General features: G+C 40.1%; 2 protein-coding genes across 3 annotated transcripts in view; one reads left to right on the top strand and one right to left on the bottom strand.

The window, feature by feature from the left end:
• Window positions 1-223: 223 nt before the first annotated feature.
• LOC131664321 (protein artichoke-like) overlaps window positions 224-21800 on the top strand; it is a 47729-nt gene continuing 26152 nt past the window's right edge. Inside the window, exons 1-2 of one of the 2 annotated variants that reach the window (XM_058935309.1) lie at window positions 224-621; window positions 18991-19111. The gene's annotated coding sequence lies outside the window, so the exon portion shown is untranslated. The remainder of the gene's footprint in view (window positions 622-18990; window positions 19112-21800) is intronic. The other variant, XM_058935308.1, reaches the window with a different exon arrangement.
• On the bottom strand, window positions 19543-21706 carry LOC131664325 (maltase 1-like). The gene has a single exon (XM_058935313.1). The coding sequence runs from the start codon at window positions 21316-21318 to the stop codon at window positions 19597-19599; it is 1722 nt and encodes a 573-aa protein (XP_058791296.1). The 5' UTR covers window positions 21319-21706; the 3' UTR covers window positions 19543-19596.

The raw sequence follows: 21800 nt of genomic DNA on the forward strand, positions 1-21800 counted from the left end.
AAACTATTTCCGCTGAAATTATTATTGTTTATTAAAAAAAATTGAAAAATATTGTTTGTCGTGATGTCAGCGAGTAGGGTGACCGATGAATTCATCGCGGACATCGGGGTGTCCGCGTGGTCGTATGAAGTAGAGTAAGTCGACGGTAGTGGGGAAGGGAGCCGGCGGTGGCGGCGCGAGTAGAGCGAGTCAGTCTGGAGTCGGCCGTTGTCGATGCGGAAGCCTCAGTCGAGCCGCGGCACGCTCGTGGACAGCAACACTGCGCGAGTGTAACGTACGCGCCGGCGTCCCGCTCGTAGTACTCGTTATAGTGCGCGCGCGAGCATCGATATCAGTGTCGCTCGACAAGCAAGTGCAAAATCGCTCCGAAACTGCTGTTGTCATTTGGTCTGTGGTACAGCGTAGCCACGAGCGCGCACGCTTGACCGCATTACGGCCGTCTCAGATTGGTTGCGGCGAGTGAGCGAAATAAACCGAGTGCTCTCTGAATTATTCGTCGACCTGCCGCCTGTTTTATTCCGCACGCCCGAGACGTGTGTGCGGTGATGCGCTTTGGGCCGCGTTCGAGACGAATGGAGCCGCTTGTAAATATTGCATCTCGCTCTCTTGCGCGAAAACGAGGTCGTGAGTCTCTCCTGCCCAGCCCTTGACGCGCCCCCCTTCCCTCGCGTTCGCGCGATTTGCAGTGACAGCTGATTTTTGTGCATCCTAGGCCAGTGAATATACCTATTGTGCGCTTCGCGAACTTCCTGAGACGCGTGCGAGCGTGTCTACCCGCGTGCCACCCTGGCGTATTGCGATCAACTGATCAAACTGCGTTTCGCAAAACTTCCCTGCGTCACGTTCAGCTACTTTACTTTTTCGAAAGTATCAAGACGTTTCGCGCATAGTTGAATGTATTGCAGTCTCTTGCATCATCTCGTCATTAGCGAACAGGTGCTTTTCGCTGCAAATAACCGGCTGGATATATTAATGTTATTTTTGTTGGTATAGAAATATATCCTTTCGTAGATACTCTTGGTGGTAACCCTTAGATCGCGCTCTTCCCCCTCCATTGCCAAGATGGCGCGACCATTTGGGCCCAACTACACCTTCGCGTCGCTTAAACTTATATACGAAAATTCAAATTAGTTTTCACTAATTCTAAAAATTCTCTCCCCTGTTATTCCTATTGCGATACCTGCAACCCATTCAAAATACATCTTACACTCCCGACAATTACACTTTCTCGCGCACCAACTATGCATTGGGTATTCAAAAGGAAAATGCCTCATTCGCGTAATGTTCATTTTTTTATGTGCTCGAGTCCTCTTGAAAATATCAAAGGTACACTCGAGTCCCCCTGAAAATATCCAAATGAGAGCCGATGCGCTATAAGTGAATATTCACCCGAATACGCAATCCTGCATCCTTCATATGCACGAAAACTTCCCGAGTATCCTCGACGAATTTAAGTTTGAAATAACAGCAAACTGCATCTACCATTTGCCAAACGATACAAACCGTCATGAAGATTCTTGAATTTTAGTTTAGTAACACCAGATGAGAGGGAAGTAAAATTAACCGCGTCTACGTAATTGAGTTGAGGAATCTCTGACAGTACGATCTCGTAGAGTCGGCTTGATATTGTCAATCATAACAGTTCTAAAATTATTCGTGGCGGTACGTTGTTGGTTGAAAGTGGATTGACGCCCAGTATTCGGGCTCGCCGATAATAATCGCCGTGGACGGGGAGAATTGGCTGGCTTTCCATTAAATCACACGGAGTGGCTGAGGCGACGTAGCAGTGGCGGCGGCGGCGGCGGCGGCGGCAGTGCTAATTTGACTCCCCGCGGAGGCACGCCGTGCTCGATTAACTTCCGAGTTATATCCGTCTCTGTGTCTGTGTCCACGAGTGTGTCCGTGTGCGTAAATTTCTATATGCACATGCGCGCGCGCACGGACAAATTTTTGTGAGTAGCCCTCTAGGGACGTAACACGCCAGACTGGCTCTGTCAGCTCGGAGCGTTGGAAAAATTAATTCCATCGATCCGGTAGCCTATTTTTTTTTTTTTTTTAAGACGGATACGAATTAAAACAGAGGAAAAAATGAAGAGAGAGAGAGAGATGGATAAAACGTGTGAGAGAGATCGGAGAAACTTGAGAAGTGGACAGGGGATTTAATAAAGCTCTTCAAGACGTCACTAAGCGAAAACCGATTTCATTATTGCTTTCTCCTCATAGTTCTCTCTCTCTCTCTCTCTTGCTCAGACTCTTTCGCTCTCTCTTTCGCTAACTCTATACACAGCGATGTCCTTTTTAAAGCTGGTCAAAAAAAAAAATTACGTCATGTCTTTTCTTAGATACTGCTCAATGCCCCAAGCAACTGGGATATACTGTCTTTTCAACTATTCTATAAATCCAACGATAAAAAGGGAGATTCGACTAATCGTTTGTTCGATCAATCGTCATTCTTCTATGCTACAATATTACGTGATCTATTGAATTACGACCAGAAAATTGAATCGACTAACTTACTTAAAAGAGAATTGATTTTTTATCTTTTTAACGCTCCTCTTTCTTCCGTATGCAAGCTATCACCTTTTCATTTATAGATAGAGTGCTCCGGAGAAAATTTGATTACGTTTTGATCGAGAAATAGTTATCTCAATTTGATTATACGATATTAATGATCTTGAATATTATACATGACTTCAGTTAATTATTTCTGCTTCTAATTGAGAATCTCGAAAAAATAGTTTATTCTTCTTCAGCCGATTGTGAGAATTCATTAATTATTGAATAAAATAGAATAGGGCTGTATACATGATAAGCATCGATGAAGATATGTGTCCAAGATAATTTTGTAATATTTCAAGATAATCGGACAGTGCATGAAATGAGCTCTAAAACCATTATGTTGAGAGGACAAATCGTATAAATCGAAGAAGAGTATCGTATGGAAAAACCGGAAAACCAACGGACTAAGGGGAAATATGAAGTCCATAGTGCCAAAAAGTCATAAATTGGGCCTCTCTAAAATGGCGAAACGATGGCCGTTTATATGCTGGAGTGCTTAAAGCGCGCGCGAACGGCCATGTCCTCGAGAGGTGAAGGACCTTTTGCTAGCATGTAATTAGGTTCGATCAGCGCGCCCGGTACATAAATTTTCAAATAGCCACTTTTCGCGTAACTTTCAAGGAGGATGGCCACTGTACTCTTGCTCGAAGAGAGAGTGAGAGAGAGAGAGAGATCGACGTTGGGAATTAGCGTTGGGGCCACGTACACCCCAAAAGTTCTCCCGTACGTGAGCCCGAGCGAACGAAAGAGAGAGAGAGAGAGAGAGAAAGAGAGAGAGAGAGTGAGTGAGAGAGAGGCTTGCAGACATACAGCGTTGAAATTTTCATGCGAGCCCTCGCTCGCAGCCAAGCACACCAGCTGCTGCCCTGGCTATCGCTTGAATATTCAGCCAGTGCTGCGGACTTGCGCACCAACCATGAGAGAGAGAGAGAGCTCTTTCTCGCATTAATTGTTCAACGATTATTCAATAGCTTTCGTGTCTGCTGAAGCTATAAGCAAGGTTATTAGTATTTTCAAATTGCCAAAAATACTGACAACCTGGCTCCTGTGTAGTTCCCCTTCTCATTTTACTCATTTAATGCTTATGTGATATCGTGGCTATGTCACAGCTTCAGCTTTGTCTGAGGAGGCTAACGCAATCTCGGAGTTCTTTACTCGTTTAAGCAGTGATTTTTCGCTTAAACTGATTGGGATTGTTGTTAAAACAAAAAACCAAATAAACTAGTGCCACTTTCATTTACATTGCTATTCAATTCTAATCCATAATTTAAAGTTAGCTACAAAGCTCACAAGGATAAGTGTATAGATCCACACGGCAGTAGTACGTATTTACACACGTAAGAAATGAAGTTTGAGGTGGATCGCAAGCTAAAGAAAAGATAGAAAGTTACTTCAGTTTCTTTCTTTATTTCTGGTTCAAAATTTGTAGCTATCCTAAACAATTGTACTTACTCGAAGAACTCGCTTACAAAAGTTAGAAAACTCGTTTTCCGATTGGTTTTTGTGGATTTCTGGCGCAACTGTGTATCTGATTGGATTGATTCTTGTACATGGTAAATTTTGAGATGATACGTAGTGGGCAAAATCGTCGTGAAAACAGAATGTAGATAAATCTTACCGATCTCTAGCTTGTTTAGGTTGTTTAAGCGAGGGTCTTCCATCTGCACGCAAAATCCTATTTCCAAGAGGCCTAGACCTGAACAATTTTTTATACATCGGATATTACCGTAAATAGTAATATTAATGTGTGGCTCTTTTCGGAAATTCGGAATTTTCGGCTCGAGCATGAACGCTCAACAGAAAGAGATTTTGAATGATTTCTTTTCATCGATTGATTTATTTATTTTTTTATGCATTTACAGAAAGAAAAATGCGGCCCGCCGTCACATTTGCAATCTCATTGTTTCACGACTTTTTCCTCGGTGTTTTCTTTTTATTGTCGCTCTGTCTGTTATACTAACAAAACTTTTGCTTCTAGCAGCGCGGCATTAGTCAGTTTCTTCAGACTGCAGAAAACAAAAATCATTATTTTTGCCCTTTTCGTGTTTACGATGCCGATCTTGCTGGCTACGACTTTTACGAGTACGCGGTTTTTTTTGTTCAACAGCTCGGGACTAAACTATAATTTGAATTACTTTTGACAAGCTTATTTTTAGTAACTGCATGCTGCTGTAAGAATCGATAATTTTTGCAAACTGTTGTATGAAAGTGGTTCGCTTAAGAAAGTTTACTTTAAAATAATTTAACGCTGATACGTTGCTATGAAAAACATTGATAATACACTTTACGACACTTTACGATAAATATAATGCTAAGAGAGTGGACGTAGATTATGATAATCTGTAAGAAGAATCGCTTCACCTGGAAAATAGTAGCCTTGGTGGCAAAAGATCGATAATACGGCATGGAAAAGTAGTTCAACGTCGCAAAATCGCAGCCTCGAGAGCGCGAAAACACAAAGCTGCGTTAGATCGTTATACGCGCTAACAGTAGTCAGTCTAGACATCGACGTCATTTTTCTCGCTCGAGTTTTCGCGTGGCACTTGAAAAGATGAATGTCTTTCCGAACCGAGGTGATTTTTCGAGTACTTTCCAGATAGCGCGTACGCACACACAGCTCTCGTATATCTACAGCCTGGGGGGACGAATTCTTACGTATACCCGATGGGATTGCTTTTTCTTTTACTTTTTTTTTTTTTTTATATAGAACCGAATCACGACAGCGCGGAATTGAACAACTCCCCGATGTATCAGAAATTCCGCAAAAAGATGAATAAAAAAGCAGATGGGGTAGCGAAACTGAGTAGCGAGTCGGGAGACGCTGGCTAATAATTAAAATGTAGATAGAACGACTGGTCAGCGTCGCGCGGCATAATCAAACCCGCGCACGCTCTGATATTAAACAGCCGTGGGGCAGCGCGACGCAGCAGGCAACTTGTGCGACTCGTTACCAATTAACGAGCGTGAGGCCCGCGCTACGACACGATCAGCACTGTCAGCAGAGCCCTCGAGAGCACGACAGTGACGTACATCACAGGCGCGAGCGTGTATCGTCGCGAGCTCGGCGCGCTTGGCTTTCACTCTGCCGCGTGCCGCTAATGAAAATGTTCGCGGCGCGGCCGTCTCAAAGACCGCGGAACAAACCAAAGTAACAAATAAACGCTTTTTATTTGTCTACCTTTGAGGGCGAAGCTTTCATCCTTTTTCGCCACTATGGCTTTGGCCCGCGCCCTGGAAAATGTGCGCCAAGACGAGCCACTCGCTTTCTGCTTTTGCCTCTGTGGGCGCGTGTATTCGCGCTTGCGTTTCCGAGTTTAACCAGCATACTCGTTTCGCCTGAGTTCATTATTACAGTGGTTTAGCTGAAGAACTCGGCGGCGCTTTCGAGAGCTTTCCATTGTCGCTGATACCGCAATGAAATTAACGCATAAACATTTGCAGGAAGAACAGGGGCAGGGGGCGACGAGGACGGATGGCAGACGATACGCGAGAGTTCATTTAATTAGGTCATCTATTAAAGCGACTCTGGAGTTTTTAATTAGCCCGAAATGAGCGCCGGCCCATTTAAACTTTTTTAATATTCCGACGTTTGGCACTCGGAATTTCGGTGTTTCGCCGAAAAGCTCCAACCTACTCAAACTTTCCTTCATTTGCTAAAAAAAAGTTTGCCTTTGATTTACCTTTCGCTACTCAAAGTAAGCACCTCCTCACCTGTGAGCACGCCTGAACGCGCATTAAAGTGCCAATGCCTTCGGCAAATTTTCGACAATAGCTGTGCGAATCTTTCCTTTTTTCTCTCCGGCTTTGAAATTTTTTTATTTCACACGATGTAAAATACGAATCCCACTGCAATAGAAATATGGATTTTTAAAAATACCGATTTCAAGACACCAACTTATTGATTGTTGCTGATAAAAACAAGAGCTCATCCATTTTTCGTTGCCATCAAAAGCCAAGCGTAAGACAGCGATCCTGCACAAATATTAATTTATAATCAGTAGCCTGTCAATCATGAAAGTTAAAATAAGAATATCCATGACAGCCGACCATAACCACAGTCAAACTTGCTAATTTATCGAAGAAATTACGATATCATGAATTGAAAGATCTGAATAGCAAAGCTTGACGAATCGCAGTAGCGCGGGTTACTCGAAGTGAATCTATATATAGGTATACGGTTTGGGACGAAAGCGTAATATTTAGCAGGTTGCAGCTGGAGCATCAAAAACTCATCCATCAGGCGCCACGGCGAGAAAGAGAGAGGAACAGAAGGAGAGAGGGAGAGAGGGAAGCCCCCCTTATTTTTGTTGCCATTTATCAATAGAACGAGGTACGGGCGTGGGGTGCAGGAAGGAGGACGAGCGTCGCGAAATTTCATAAATTTCGTCTATCCCGCGGTTTCTCTCTGTCCCGAGCCGTGAGCTATGGCGGCACTCGCTGCCGCCGCAGCTGCTGCCGCTGCCCTCGCTCATCGATTTTTGATTGACTCGCCCGAGTGAAATGTTATCCTTTTGGCATTTATCATCGGTAACTCGATGCTTCAAATATTGCCCTCCAGCTTTTCATCGAATCCATATGCCAACTTTGCGTTTTTTTTTTATTAATTCCACTGGCTGCGTTCCTTACAATCATCGAATAATTAGAGAATTTTTATTCCAATCTTTCACGATGCCTTCGTTTTTCACTTACTAATTGTAATTTTCATTTCGGCAATGTTGGTGCTAAAATATTTGTTTGCCGTGTCAAATTATTTAGTTTCAAAGATAAAATTTTATAAATTATTAATTAATCGAGTTAGTAATGGTAATGCAATTAGAATATAAGTTAGATGATTATTTATCATAGTATTTAGTTTCGATAATAAAATGGATTAGACGTCTTACAGAAAAACTGTCATTTATTTCAATCAACTTCTCATGCATATCACGTTTAACGTCACTGTCAAACAAGACAATACAATCAAATAGTAATGCAATCATATAGAGCTTTATTCAATTGTAACCAAACGTCTTTTACGCTTGTATGATAGAATTATACGCAATACAATTTACATTTTAACAACTCAATTATAAATGAGATTGAAAGTGCGAAATACAATTACGGTTTTGGCTAATTTTACATTTTCGTATTAAAATTAATTGTACAGTTTGACAGTGTCACATCTATACATTATGCGTGTACCTATGAGTTAATCATTCTTGAAAATGTGCATTCTAAGTGTCACGCTTGTCAATTGCTAGCGCGCTATAAAAAAATCAAAGATAGAATAATGGTAATATATAATGATGTACGTTGGCATACTTGCACGCTATCTCGAGTGTAATAATTTTGCAGTGGCACTAAAAGCGAATATTCCCATTGAATTTAACCGCAGGAGAAGTTTGCCGACTGAAAAGAGATGAAAAAATAAAGAATGAAAGCTTCATTTTCAGGAAAAGCTGTAGCGCTCGGGAAAGCTACGATCCAGTGCTTGAATAGGAGGCTTGCGAATAAAAAAGAGAAGAAGAAAAAAGAGGGGGAAAAAAAAGCAACAGAGAAAGAGAGAGAGAGGGAGAGAATGAGATAGCCGTGGCGGGAGCGTCGCTAATTCGGGTGCGTGCGTAGCGTGCGCGTGCGCGCACCATGTAGCGAATCTGGGCCAAACGTCGGCAGGCAACTTTCACAGCGCAGGCGCGCGTATGTGTACAGAGAGAAAGAGTGTGCCGACTCACCTGCCGGCGTATAAATCGGACGTTTACCCGCAGCGTCTCTCGCTCGCGTGTTTCGCCTGTAAGAAAGCCTTATCGATTTGGCAGTGTTTCCCCGCGAGCCAGCCTATACACCCCAATGCACCCGCATACCCGCCGCTGCCGCCGATTTTAAAATAGCCTACCTCTTTCTCTTTCTCTCTCTCTCTCTCTCTCTCTCTCTCTCTCTCTCTCTCTCTCTCTCTCTCTCTCTCTCTCTCTCTCTTTGCTCGGCGTGTGCCTGCGCGCGCGGCAGCCGTGTAGGCCTGTACTGCCGGCGATTTATTCCTAACGGTGGCCCCTCATGCGACACAAACTTACAGCACCGCGCCGCCTGTACACCTACTCCTAAATATATATCTGCCGAATGTCGACGTTATCCCTTTTTCTCTTACCCAGTTCTGCTATTCGTTTTTTTTTAAGTGAACTTACATTTGTTCAAAAATTCGTTTCCCCCAGGATATAGATATATATATATATACATTTTTTGAAAGACGCGGGTTTCAATTCAGTTTCCAATTTGTCATTTTTAATACACCCAACTACATGGCTTTTTCTTGTCTCCGTAGTCGCTGAATGGAACGAAAAATATTACCACGATAACCTATCTGCCTCTTTTTCGGGCGCGGCGCGCACAGCATAGGGGTCGGACTAAAAATTTTACTACATAAAAATGTGAAACGAAAATGCCAAGCTTGATATATTACATTATTGCAGTTCTAAGCTATAGCTGTACGTTAACTTCATCTTGTGAAAAAATTAAATCGCATACAGCATGGATATTGTTGAGAAACCTATAATTAGGTGACGGGCGACATTCCCTGTTGGAAATAATTTTTGCGTAAAACTGTTGCAGTATATACAGTTATTAACAGTTATAGATAATTTCACAGAAATGCACTTTTTTATCATAAAAAAATTTTCTATTAATAACAGTTATGAACAGTTTTTAAATCAATTTCAAAAGTGTACATAATTGTTTATAACTGTAATAAATATTTTTCGTGTCTGGTACTGGCACATTAATAATTATAATTAACTGTAAAAAACAGTTACTAATTTTTTATTCCCACAGATAATTGCTGATAATTGTTATTTACAGTTACTTATATAATTGTTTGCATTAATTATTTCTCAAAATAATTTATTTCGGTGAATAAAAATGCAAAGAACCGTTAGTGAATGAAAAAAACTGTTATTATTTAATAATGTTAGTTTTATAACAGAAAATAACTCTTTTATACGTGTTCAAAATCTGATGTTTATAAACGATTATAAATTGTAAATAGCTGTTAACAAACATTACTAACTGATGATTTTTATTTAATTTTATGAATAAATTATTTTCGACGAGGTTCCATCAAATAAACTGCTTATTTATGAGTATTTGCGATGTTTCTGACATTCTGAAGAAATTCTCTCCCCTTCGTAAGATGAAGAGCCGGCAATGTCACTATGGGATTAAAAACATATTGCGCTGAACATGAAGTCTAGGAAATGTTATCTCAGCGATCGAAATATTTGCAGATCGGTTTACTTGATGGAATTCCGTCTCTTCTTAGTTATCTCGATTATGTGAGGGAATAAATATCTTAATATTATTAAGGAAAAATGCTATTTACCATACTTACTTTAATAATTCTTCGACAAAATTTATGACAGAATTATAGTTATGATCGTAATGTCGTATCCATTATAGTACTTACAAATGAATTAGCAATTATACCATCAATTAATACAAAAAATTATTATCGCTAATGAATCAACAATTCTAATTGAATAAAGATATTAAAGAGACTTTTCGTCGCTCATCATTAATAATGTAATGTAATGAAATCTCATTGTAAATGACTGAACAGTAGAACGAATTTAACGATAATTCATCGTATCGTATATACATTTTCTTTCCTTGTTTAACATGTTTAACCATGTTCATGCTAGATAACCTAAATTTTTTTAAACTAATATGAAAAAGAAAAATAATGTGTTAACTCTAACAATTCAAGTAGAGCGTGCACTGCAGAAAGCTAACTTTGCGACGGTAGTATCCAATTATTCGTGGTACATATTCCATCTGTGTGCCGATTTAGAATCAGTATAAAGAAAATAAAAACCTAGAGCTCTATTAAAAAGACAGAGAAAATAGGTTGAGATATAAGTGATGCAAGCGCGCGTGTGTCGATTGCAGGTGATGTGCATCCTTGAAATAAACTCGGCAATATACGACCGAGTTTCGGACTATGCGCGTATGTATGGGTACACGTACGTCTATACTCTGAAAACGAACCTTGATGAGGCCTACTATATACCGCGCCGCCTGGCACAACGACCTTCGTGGATATTGAACTTGCGCCAACGTCTCACCGCTGTACAAATATGAATATGCATGCTCTCTCTCCATTCGGTTCCACCTCACGTTTGCTCCTCTTTTTCTTTGATTTCAAAATTTCAAATTTACATGCCAAACTCTCCAAGCTATAACTCGCTTGATGTGGATCGCAATGCCGATGCACCGGAAATTCACATTCCCTTTTTTCACGATCAGACGAAATGGTTTTACTGCAAGTGATTTCTTTTTTTCGTCACGTTGAATGACTCCAGGGGCTTTTGCTGCGCGCGCCCATCACAAAATAGCCCGTTGGATGGAAACTCGTTTGCAAGTCGTTATTGCTGAACATTTGTGCAAGCATGGGAAAACGCTGAAAGTTTTAAAAAGAATCGATGTCGTATTGTTGGCTACGTCAATGGTTATTGAGAGCGACGCGTGGTAACGCCTTTTTTACTTCCCGAGAGCGGTAAAGATTCAAAGAAATTCAAGCACTGCTTCGTGATACTTTTAAAGTTTTTTCCTTTCAAAGATATACTTCCCTCGCAACAGTATTTCTTTCTGACCTAGTTCTCTTCTCCCTCATTTTCATGAAAATCTAGGCGCTGAAAAAATTACACTACTACGAATTTTTTAAATAAGAACTTTCAGTATCTCTTAAAAGGTTTAAAAATTTTCAAGGACGGTAAAAAATATTACAGTTGCTATGCAAAAATGCTGAAGTATAGAATTAAATTGTTCTGGCGAATTTGTCAAGTGCGCAAGCAGACTGACAATTTTTCATATCGGATATGTAACAAATTAAAATAAAATCTTTCATATTTCCGACATTTTTGGAAAGAATGTAGAAGTGGGTTTCAGGTCCACTGAAAAGAATAATTTTATATTGGAACAAACATCACATGTATGTCACCAAGATTTTATTACGTCAGTGAGAAATATTTCCAATGATTATCTGCAGGTTTCGATCATTCTTTACTTGAACGAAAAATTAAATCCATACAGCGTCGAGATCAACGAGCTTATCGGAAAAGTGAGCGTCAAGCGCTCGAAAGGGCGTGTGCCTACTTATCTCTTGGGAAGGGGGACACTGACATTCTATTGCTACGGATCGATCGCGAGAGAGGGCCATTAAAAAGATTTCGATTCTCTCTCGCTCGTAAGAGCTGCTGCGATTACCATTTTATCGGGGTTAGCGCGCTGATTTGCGAGCACTTTGCTCTCTCGCTTTTCCTGCCGTCAGACACTCATGAGTGTCTTCGTGCTAATGCAATCGCCTCCACCCTCCCCTCGGACAGATTTTCACTGGTTACCCTATTGAATCTCAGTCTACGATCAACCACTTCCTCTCCTCTCTCCGCAAACTGCACGCGATAAATGTTTTTTTTTTCATCCGCAGAGATATTAGGTCGCGATATCGATCTCAATCTCTCGGTGCTGTTGAGCATTCATTTTCAATTTAGAGCCGAATATATAGCGGATTTTCGCCGCTAGCTAAAACCATGCTGATTGCCAGCTCGTGATATCATTGCGACGAAAGCTCACGCAACAGGTAATTGCTCCTGTAATGAGCAACCGATTCATCGATGCCTTCGAGCTACGTGCGAGCCTATAGCAAATAGGAAATCACGAATCTATCTTGCTGACTGCAAACAACTCGACGAAATGAACGAACAATGTAGTTGCTAATTTTTGTGAAAAGAAAGAACATTTCAATGACCGTAGCTCTGAAAGTAAAGCGAGAAACCAGACAAAAAAGCAAGTGAAAATTGTCTCGGTTGAAGCCACCCTCGATTGGTGGATCATGCAATACTGAAAGAAAACAGCCTTCTCTTAAGAATACAATAGCTATCTGAAAGTCGTTTTTTCTATCTGTATAGCATCAACCAATCGACTAGAGCTTCATCTAAGATAGAGCAATGGTAGGCGAGAACAGCGATCAACAAAAAAAAAAAAAATAAGTGAAAATTGGTTCGATGACAGCATCCGTGGAATTCAATCAAACCCATTCGGGTTACAGCAAATCCCATCGATCAACGCAAATGATACTAACACGAACAGACCCGAAAAAAGAGAGAGAGAGAGAGAGCCAATGTCCCGCGCTGATAACCAGCGCTGTCTCTCTAGCCAAAGGGAAACGTACGTATAGCAAAGAGGGATTTGCCGAGGAACAGCTCCCCACCATTCCAGAATCGATTAGCAAATCCAATAGCGAAAACCCATGCGAATGGCAATCAACAATGGTCTAGTGAAAATTCTAATTCGAACGAGGGGCAAGTGGGTGGGAGCGCAGCGAAGCGAAATTGTTCATTTCCGTTGTGCCTGTCTCTGCTATTGGACAATGCGTGCGAATGTTTTTTGATCAGATCGATATTTGGTCAAAGCAAAACGGCTATGCAGAGCTTATACACACGCGAACGATAAACGCAGAGGCGGCACGGACTTGCGCGCGCAGGAATGGCCAATTTTACGTGCAAACAAACAATCGGCTATCTCGTTGCTACACTCGGGGTGTAGCGATCCTTTCTAAGGCGTGCCTCTGTTGCTGCTGTTGTTGTTCGTTTGCTCGATTTGCGCCGTGAATAAATTGGTTATGCGACCGATTTCGATCGACGCCAACGAGATTGCAATAATCGAGCGTTGACTACTTTACCTTTTTCTTCTGTTTATTTTTAATCACTTTATCCCTCGGTGGAGTTCGCTCGTGATTTGTCGACTGACTGGATCCGATTTATCTACGATTATCATTCTATTTCCAGCGTTTTTCTCGACACATTCATTAATAGATTTTCATATCCCTTCTCCTATTAAGACGTTTTTTTTTCTAGACTAAATACGAAATGGATAGACGAAACAATGTTCTTCTTGGAACTTTTCCAAAGTCAAAATTCCCGAGGGCTGCTAACTGTGTACATTCACTCGATTAGCAGATATCTCGTTACACTTGCACTCAGGCATAAACTCAATTAAGGTATACCTCGTAAAGAAAACGTCGTAAAATAAAAATCAGCAGTTCGATTTTGCGGATGTGGAAAAAATTCGCAACTCGATAAAACAAGCCCCTTCCACATGCCTCCACGAAGCTCGCAGAGAGCAATTATGCCAAGTATAATCATGTTAATCAAATTACCAACTTTCCGCAAATTATCCGTACGTAATCGCAACCAAAAACTCGATGTGGACATGCATAATTGGATATTGGAACGAAAGCGAGTTCCAATAAATTGCACCTCGATATCCACGCGCAACTCGCTCGAAAAGAAAATAAAAAAGGAAAGTGACCATTATAGAGCGTAACCCCGCTCATTTTTTTACGACTTAACGAACTTTCCAGGCTTTTTACGAGTCATTATTTTAACGATCATTGTTTTCCAATAGCGCTAACTCCATTAACAACGGCTTATAAGTTCACGTATCTGTGCTCGTTGTAAGCTCGCTTATTATTCAACAGGCGTACAACACGGCGAATGAAAAAAGAAAAAAGAGAGAGAGAAAAGAAAAATGCGAAACAAAACGGAACGTGTGCGCATCCGATCGATGACAGTGCGCGATTCTCCGCATGACGAATTGATTGATCACGCGCTCGTGTTTAATTGCGTACTATTTGCTTGCGTAATCCCGTTATGTGTGCGCGTACATTCGCGTCTCCCCCCCCCCCTCTCTCTCTCTCTGTCTCGCTGCAAGCGCGCGTAGACTGTTCGTGACAAACAATCACTCGGCTATTCTTTAACGCGGCGTTTTTTTCATCGCGTTAATTTCCTAGCAATCCGATTGCAATGTTTGACCGGAGATGATGACATTGGTTTGCTGAAATCAAAGAGCTGCGTGATTCCGAGTGGATTGAAATATTTGTGGTATGACATGCCGTGCTTGATTTGACGTGTAAGTTACTGTGCCGTAGGCGGCATCAGATGCCTGATTTGAAATTCGAAATGTGAAAACAATTTGCTTTGAGAAAATGTAGTTTAATTTAATTTTCTCTTTTACGTTTTCTATTGCGTTATCATTAGTTGTTTAAAGTAACTTATTTTTGAAATTGAAATTTAGAAAAGGATCGGGAATAAACATCCACTGAACGGAAAAAAGCTTTGACGGCATAAAAAACCCATTGGTATTGAATTGATAATCAAAAGGAAGATATAATTAAATAAAATGAAATTATAATGACACAAACGAATGACACTCGCGACACTCACACTTGATGATCGATGCACGTGGTGCAGTTTAGGTGCACAGCCACGTGGCAGCGTACGTTTTGCGAAACACTGTGTAAGCATGCACATGAAATTCCCTCGTCCGATAGACGAGCTTACTCGTATTGAGATTGTTATAACTGATGGTTTTCTGTTACTAATCTCTAGCAGTTTTGGATGTGATAAATCATGAATTTGAAATACGCGGAATTGTTTTACCAATACACAGTTTTCCGCTGTGATAAGCATTTCGTAAAAAAATTGAAAAATCCACGTTTGAAAAAAGTAAAGAAATGAAAAAGAAGACGAGAGCGCGTCTGACGTCACTGGTACGAATGCTACGTAACGGAAAATAAATTGAGCGGACTCTCGATATATTTCATTCGACCGCGTGATCAATTAAAGTAACATTTTGTCAGTATGACAAGGTATTAGTAAAATGCCAGAGTGCGCGCGAGCCGTTCTATACCGCGCATGTCGGCTTTGTCGCTGCTATAACGTCACACCAGTTTTAAACAATCAATCACTGGGGAAAGCTGGAAGCTTAAAAATATGTGAAACTTGGTCGACAACGGTTAGCCAATCAATTCGGGCGTCGATAACTAAATTGATTAAAAGCAGGCAGACAGACTTCATCCCGGGAGGTGAAAACTGGCAGTTTGAAGACTCGTATAGTTGTTATGAAATTTGGGTAGGAGGGGTTCGGGGGGAGAGTGATAGTCCAGGCAACTTTAGCAGCCAATGTAATTAAGGTAGGGCGAGTGCCTAGCAAGAAACTCGATTTGAAGCCTCAGCGGCTGGCGGCTGGCATAGGCGCGGTCGTCATTGCAAATTGATAAATCGACGCGATGTATATAAGATGCGCGTGTGTTGGCAAAAGTGTGTGCGATGCACCCGCGCGAGCGATGGATGCTTCGAGCAGTGTGCCTGGCCACGAGGAGATAGACGCCAATTACCATTCATTACCGAGCAGCGTGGTGGTGCAGAAGCCACCATCAGCGCGCGCCTCGTGCCAATTGACATAACTGATTGGTACTCGCGCAGCTGCCAGTCAGCGGATAGCAGCGGGGCAACAAGGCCGCAGCCAAGCTAATGCAATTATCCGACGACTCGTAAGGGTCGCGAGAGGGCTTTCAATTAAGCCGCCGACGACGACGACGCCCCCGAGACCGTCGACAGTTTCTGAACGACGAGCGCCTATATTATGCTACCACGCGCGACATGGCGCTGCGGATGTATCGATTTGACCCCCAGCCGCAAAAAAAAAAACGATCACTGATTTATCGTACACGACCGCATTCGTATCTCGACTCGGCAATTTGCTGAGAGCCTCGGGGATAAATCTTTGGACTTATCCGCGCCAATATCACTCCCACTTTGATTTTGCATTTTCATTTGACTTCTCGTTCCTTTATAATTTTCAATTCCATTGACATCACTGTGCACATATTCGGATGAAGCTTTAACGTCAAATATAAGTACTGAAAATCTTTGGATGATGTGACAAATACGTAAATTGTCCTGAATAATGCAATCGAGTTGAAAATTAACCGGTTGCAGTCTGATAAGAAGAAGCTTTGAAGAATTATCACCATTTCCTATCGAACGCACAAGCAAAATGCTTGTGTAAATAGGGCTGCTCGCTGTTATGAATTTCTTGAATATAGACGTTGGAAAGATTTTATTCAGATGGAGAAAGACTTTAGTTTTTACGATTGCACTTCCGGAGGACAGAAGTCAACTAATCGAATTGCAGTCAAGTAGCAGCGAAATTTTCAATCATCGTGCCTTTCCTTATCTGGCCCCGCGGAAAATTTAATACCCTCGACACGTTTCCCTGCGCGCTCGTTTCTTTAATTCCTCAAAGATTCCTAGGGCGCGATAGTGTTACTCGGCGAGTAATTTAAGGAGCTGCCAGCGAGGCTTGCGAACTTTTTCTTTTGACGAGGGCTTGCTTTTCTGCCTTCTTGGGCGTGTCTTTTCGCGAGATAAATTGAAGCTGTACAGCGGCGACGAACAGACCTACAAAGAAAATGCCTTCCAAAATACGTCTGCCGGCCAATGGCAACCTCATAAAGGTCGTTTCTCTCCCGGTGAAACGAGCGTAAGGATACAGCGAAAAAATAGAAACCTCTTTAATACCTCGCGAATGGAGGACAAAGGAAGGAAAGTTTACCGAGATACGGGATACGAACTTGTATGGTTGTCGGACAAATCAGCATCAATATAATGTGATGTACGAAGGTACTGCACTCTGGCTCGAGGCAGCTCCTAGTCTCTTTCAATAAAATATTCAGTTTAATAAAGTCGGAATTGAACTACCCGGCTAGTGTTTTATCTGGCTATCTAGATCAAAGGCTCCACCTCTGTTTCACAATATGAACCATGCCGTCTGAGACGCAAAGCTGTCATCTCTGGATAACGAGCTTTGGAGACAACTAGACTGGAATATGACAAGACAAATGACAATAAATGGCATATCTTGGCCGAGACTCAAGAAAACTGGTTGCTTCGCGTCAAAGTTCACGACGAGCCAAATAGACGTGCTCCGCCGAGGCGATAATATCCGACCAAATTAAAATACGACTTTATACTTCCACTGAACAAATTAAACCTCCGTCATAATATTAATCGGAATAATTATTCATCGTTTAATCATCGATGTGACCACATACTATCAATTTAATCCAAAATAAACACGCCTAATAGAATTATCGTACACCTATGAAAATTATTATCGGTTTTCTCAAATAAATGTTATCGCATACCTACAATTTCCATTTTATAAAAATTATTGTGAATTTGATACTTAAGAGCAAAAACACAATTCGATGACTTATTGACGTTCATGTATATAAGTTCAAATCGAAAGTAATTTAAAGTTCTATAAATAAAATAAATGGTTATTACCTTAAAAATTGTAGTTTAAAATTTACTCCAGAGCAAAAAGAAGAAAAAACTTTTTTATGATTAACAAACAATTCCAAGCCGTAAGTGCATAAACGTGAGAGAAAACGAAGGTTGGGAAAACATCAAATTTCATAAACGTCAGTTCGTCGGAAAAAAGCACTGTGTAAATGCAATTTGCCGCGTTTCCAGCTCACGGGCGTTCATTCTCTCGTTTTTTTTACTTTTTCTTTTTTTCGCTCGCGAATGCGCGCCGACACTCGAGGCGAGGTCATCACTTGAAGAATATGCACTCGAGTTGATTGGCGCGCGAAGCAAACGAGAGGGACTTTCACTCTTTACCTTCTATTGTCTTTCACTTATTTTTCTCTCTTTTCTCATGTTATAGCTATTTCGAGCTTTCACGGTTTTTACCTATTTTAAGCTCAACTTTTTATTTCAGAGTGGAGATTTGACTACTTCCAATGATCTATTAAAATACTCTCGGCAAATATATCGATTGGTCAGTAAAATTATAGAAACTGATTTGCACTGGAATGAAATGATATGAAAATATTGATTTGATTTTAAAATACTTCATGATTGGCAATCCACTAGTCTGCATATTTATTTAAGATAGAATGAAACTTTCGTAATAGAGTAAAGTGTTTTGAATTACAGCAAAAATATTTGTGAAACAGTTACTGTAAGATATAAGATAGATATACAAAGATAAGATTAATGAAAAGACAAGGAAAAAACCGATTTCACCATTTTTAGCGGTTACTCGAATGTTTGCTTCAATTAAATTGATAATGAAACAGCATCATTCTAGGGACATGCACTTTCAACTGAACTCACCCCCATTCAAATTACTTCAATCATTCCCCAGACATGCGCAAACATGTAAAAAAGAATTCAGGTCGAATGTAAACGAGCAATCTGTTTGGATATTTTTTAATATAGTACAACTTGTCTATTCCATAAGGACACTTTTAAATTCATGTTATGTTCGATCAGTCTTGAACGAAAGTCAGCAAATTTTTTTCATGGGGTAGCTTAATTATTTTGTACACTCCGACGGAATTTCCGCGACCTTTTTTTTTCAAGAGTCCTTGAGCTCTTTAAAAGACGTAGGCATTAAATACCTCTCTCTCTCTCTTTCGTTCTCTCGAGTTTTTCCTTCATTTTCTCCGAATGCATGAGCTTATCATCGTAACAATATATTTTACGTAAATTAGAACATATTTATTGAACATTTTATAATCTTTGTGATAATTGAATTTTAATCAATTTTCAGAACTGGCTTGCGTTAAGAAGTTCATAATTAACCTGCTTTCCGCCATCTGATGCTGCGGGCCTAATGTTCCAAGCAACTTTAATGTAAACAACGCCGTTCATCAAAGTTTTGGGAAGATTAAGTAAGTAGACAACCTGTTCGTTATAGATAATCGTGCATTTCTGCAAAGTTGCTTTTAATTGAAAAAAAAACAATAGCTTACACAAATACTTTTAACGGAGGTATACTGAAAATTTAATATTGATTATCTTACTTGAAAATCATTTAAAACTTTTACGGAATAATAATATCTTAAAACTATAGTATTACCTGATTATATTTATTTATACCTGAAGTATAATGAATTTGGATAATGCTAAATATCCTTTCTTTTTTTAGTTGGAACCTATTCTTGATTTAAAACAATATATTTCTTAGAATAGCGTGAGTTCGAATCTTTAAATACATATGAGTTTAATAATTAGTATAATTTCTTTTAAATAACAAAATAGAGTGAAGCGTACATATAGAAATTAATATTTATATTAAGTGATTTTTAAAATGAAATAGCAGTTTTAATTACTATTGCAGTTGATTTAATTAATAATCAAAATTATACAGAATACATTAAACTAAGATAATAGAAGCTGCACCTGGTATAGTTAATTTAGTCATGTCGTATTCTTTGTCCGGTTGCAATCCAGACTTAACACTAGCCATGTAGATCTTCATTTTCACGGGAATGTTAAGCCAGATTTTAGCATTAATAGTTACCGAACTGTCATCGAAGTTAATGAGCAAAGCAACGATTTTACCACTAGGATTTCTTCTAATCACTGCCAATATTTTGTTTGTTGCCAACGAAACGTCAGTACTGCCGTTCTTAAGTGTAGAATCCTTCTTTAATTTTGTCAGTGCCTTGAACACGTTATAATGTGAAATCGTGGCATTCTTTTGCATAGCTAAGTTGAGTTCTTTATAATTATCATGAACTGGCAACCAAGTTTCATTATTCGTTGAGAACCCAGCGCTAGTAGTAGCATCCCATTGAAATGGCGTCCTTTCCGGATCCCTCGACTTGAGATAATATCGGTCAGGGCCGGCATTACAACCAGCCGGATCTACAGTTTCCTTATACGTAAACGGTCGATCGACCATTCCAATTTCATCACCATTGTAGATTACAAGTATACCAGGTAGGACAGCTGACAACATGCTTATTTGATCGGCCCTCTCATTGCCCTTACCAAATCTCGAAGCAACCCGATGATTGTCGTGATTGCCCACTACCCAATTAGCTATCTTACCTTTCGGTACGGCGTACAGCCATTCGTTAATAGTCGTTCGGAAATCAATTGCACGCGAATGGTTATTCAAGGTGGCAATGAACATGAAATTGAAAGGATTAGCGCCAACTTCATAAAACTGCATAGATTTGGTAATAGACGTATAAGCTTCCAGAATCATTAATTTTCCGTCAGTTTTGTGTTTATTGACGTAGTTGTCCAGTAGCTTCTGCCATGCCCCGACAACATCATAGGTCTCGTTCAAGTCTCTTGTATAAAGATGATTCAGGTAATCGTAGTCTTCTGCCGGCACATCCTTTCCTGATTTTGGTTCATCCTTGAGATCCTCAACCTCGAACATTTGGTTGATGGCATCGACTCGGAAACCGTCAACACCGCGATTCATCCAAAAAGTCAATACATCTTTCATGGCTTTGTCAAGTTCGGAATTCCGGTAATTCAAATCCGGCTGTTGAATCGCAAATGCGTGATAATAATACTGCTTACGTTTCTCATTCCACTCCCAGGCTGATCCGCCAAAATTCGACAGCCAATTGTTCGGCGGAATAGTTTTATTTTTTGCATCTTTTTTGCCATCCTTCCAAATATAAAAATCATCGTAGGGCTTGACTCGATCAATACTCTTTTTAAACCATTCGTGCTCGTCGGAGCTGTGATTAGGAACGAAGTCGAGTAGTACCTTCAAATTGAGAGATTTGGCTTTTTTGACGAGCTTGTCGAAATCCGCTAAAGTACCAAACTCTGGGGCGATGTCCGTAAAATTAGATATGTCGTAGCCAAAATCTTTCTGTGGACTGGAGTAGATTGGCGACAGCCATAGTGCATCGGCACCGATGTCTTGAATATGTTCTAACTTTTCGGTTATTCCATTCAAATCACCGATTCCATCACCGTTGCTGTCTTTGAAACTCCTGGGATATATCTGATAGATTGTGCTAGTTTTCCACCAATTAAGATCCGGCGGTGCTTTAGCATCAATTCCATTGAAATCCAACAGGCTGAACGTCAAAAGTACCCAATATAGCATTGTCGCAATTGCCATGACTACTTATACTAACTGCAACAGTCAGTTGCAATGATATTTATAAGAACTTGAGTATCATTATCTATCTGCAAACATGAGATTTTTTATATTAATTTGAGAAAGAAAGAGCATTTTATGTAAGTAATTATTTTATTCCTATTTTATTGTCATCAATATCTTCGTATAATCTGTGAAAAATACATTGCTCTGATAGTAGAAAATGCAGCTGATAACTGTTTTTACGTGGAAATTTTATTGTGATGTATACTTCTTTTTATCACTATTTCGTTCTTTTTCATAATTATTTCAATAGAAGATCAAGTGATAATTTCTAATTGCTAAGTGAAAAAAATTAATAAATCAACATTCTTTTTTAAAATACTTAAAAAAATTTTTTTTTATACGCTAGATATACTCCTTTTTAACTAAGTCTTATATATTAAGATATTTATTGCAGTTTTGGAAATTAAAAATTTTTCAATTTAGCCTTATTCATAGAG

The sequence above is a fragment of the Phymastichus coffea genome, unplaced genomic scaffold (genome assembly GCF_024137745.1).
Source record: "Phymastichus coffea isolate CEN01 unplaced genomic scaffold, Cenicafe_Pcof_1.1 PCOF00043, whole genome shotgun sequence".
Taxonomy (NCBI): Eukaryota; Metazoa; Arthropoda; class Insecta; order Hymenoptera; family Eulophidae; genus Phymastichus; species Phymastichus coffea.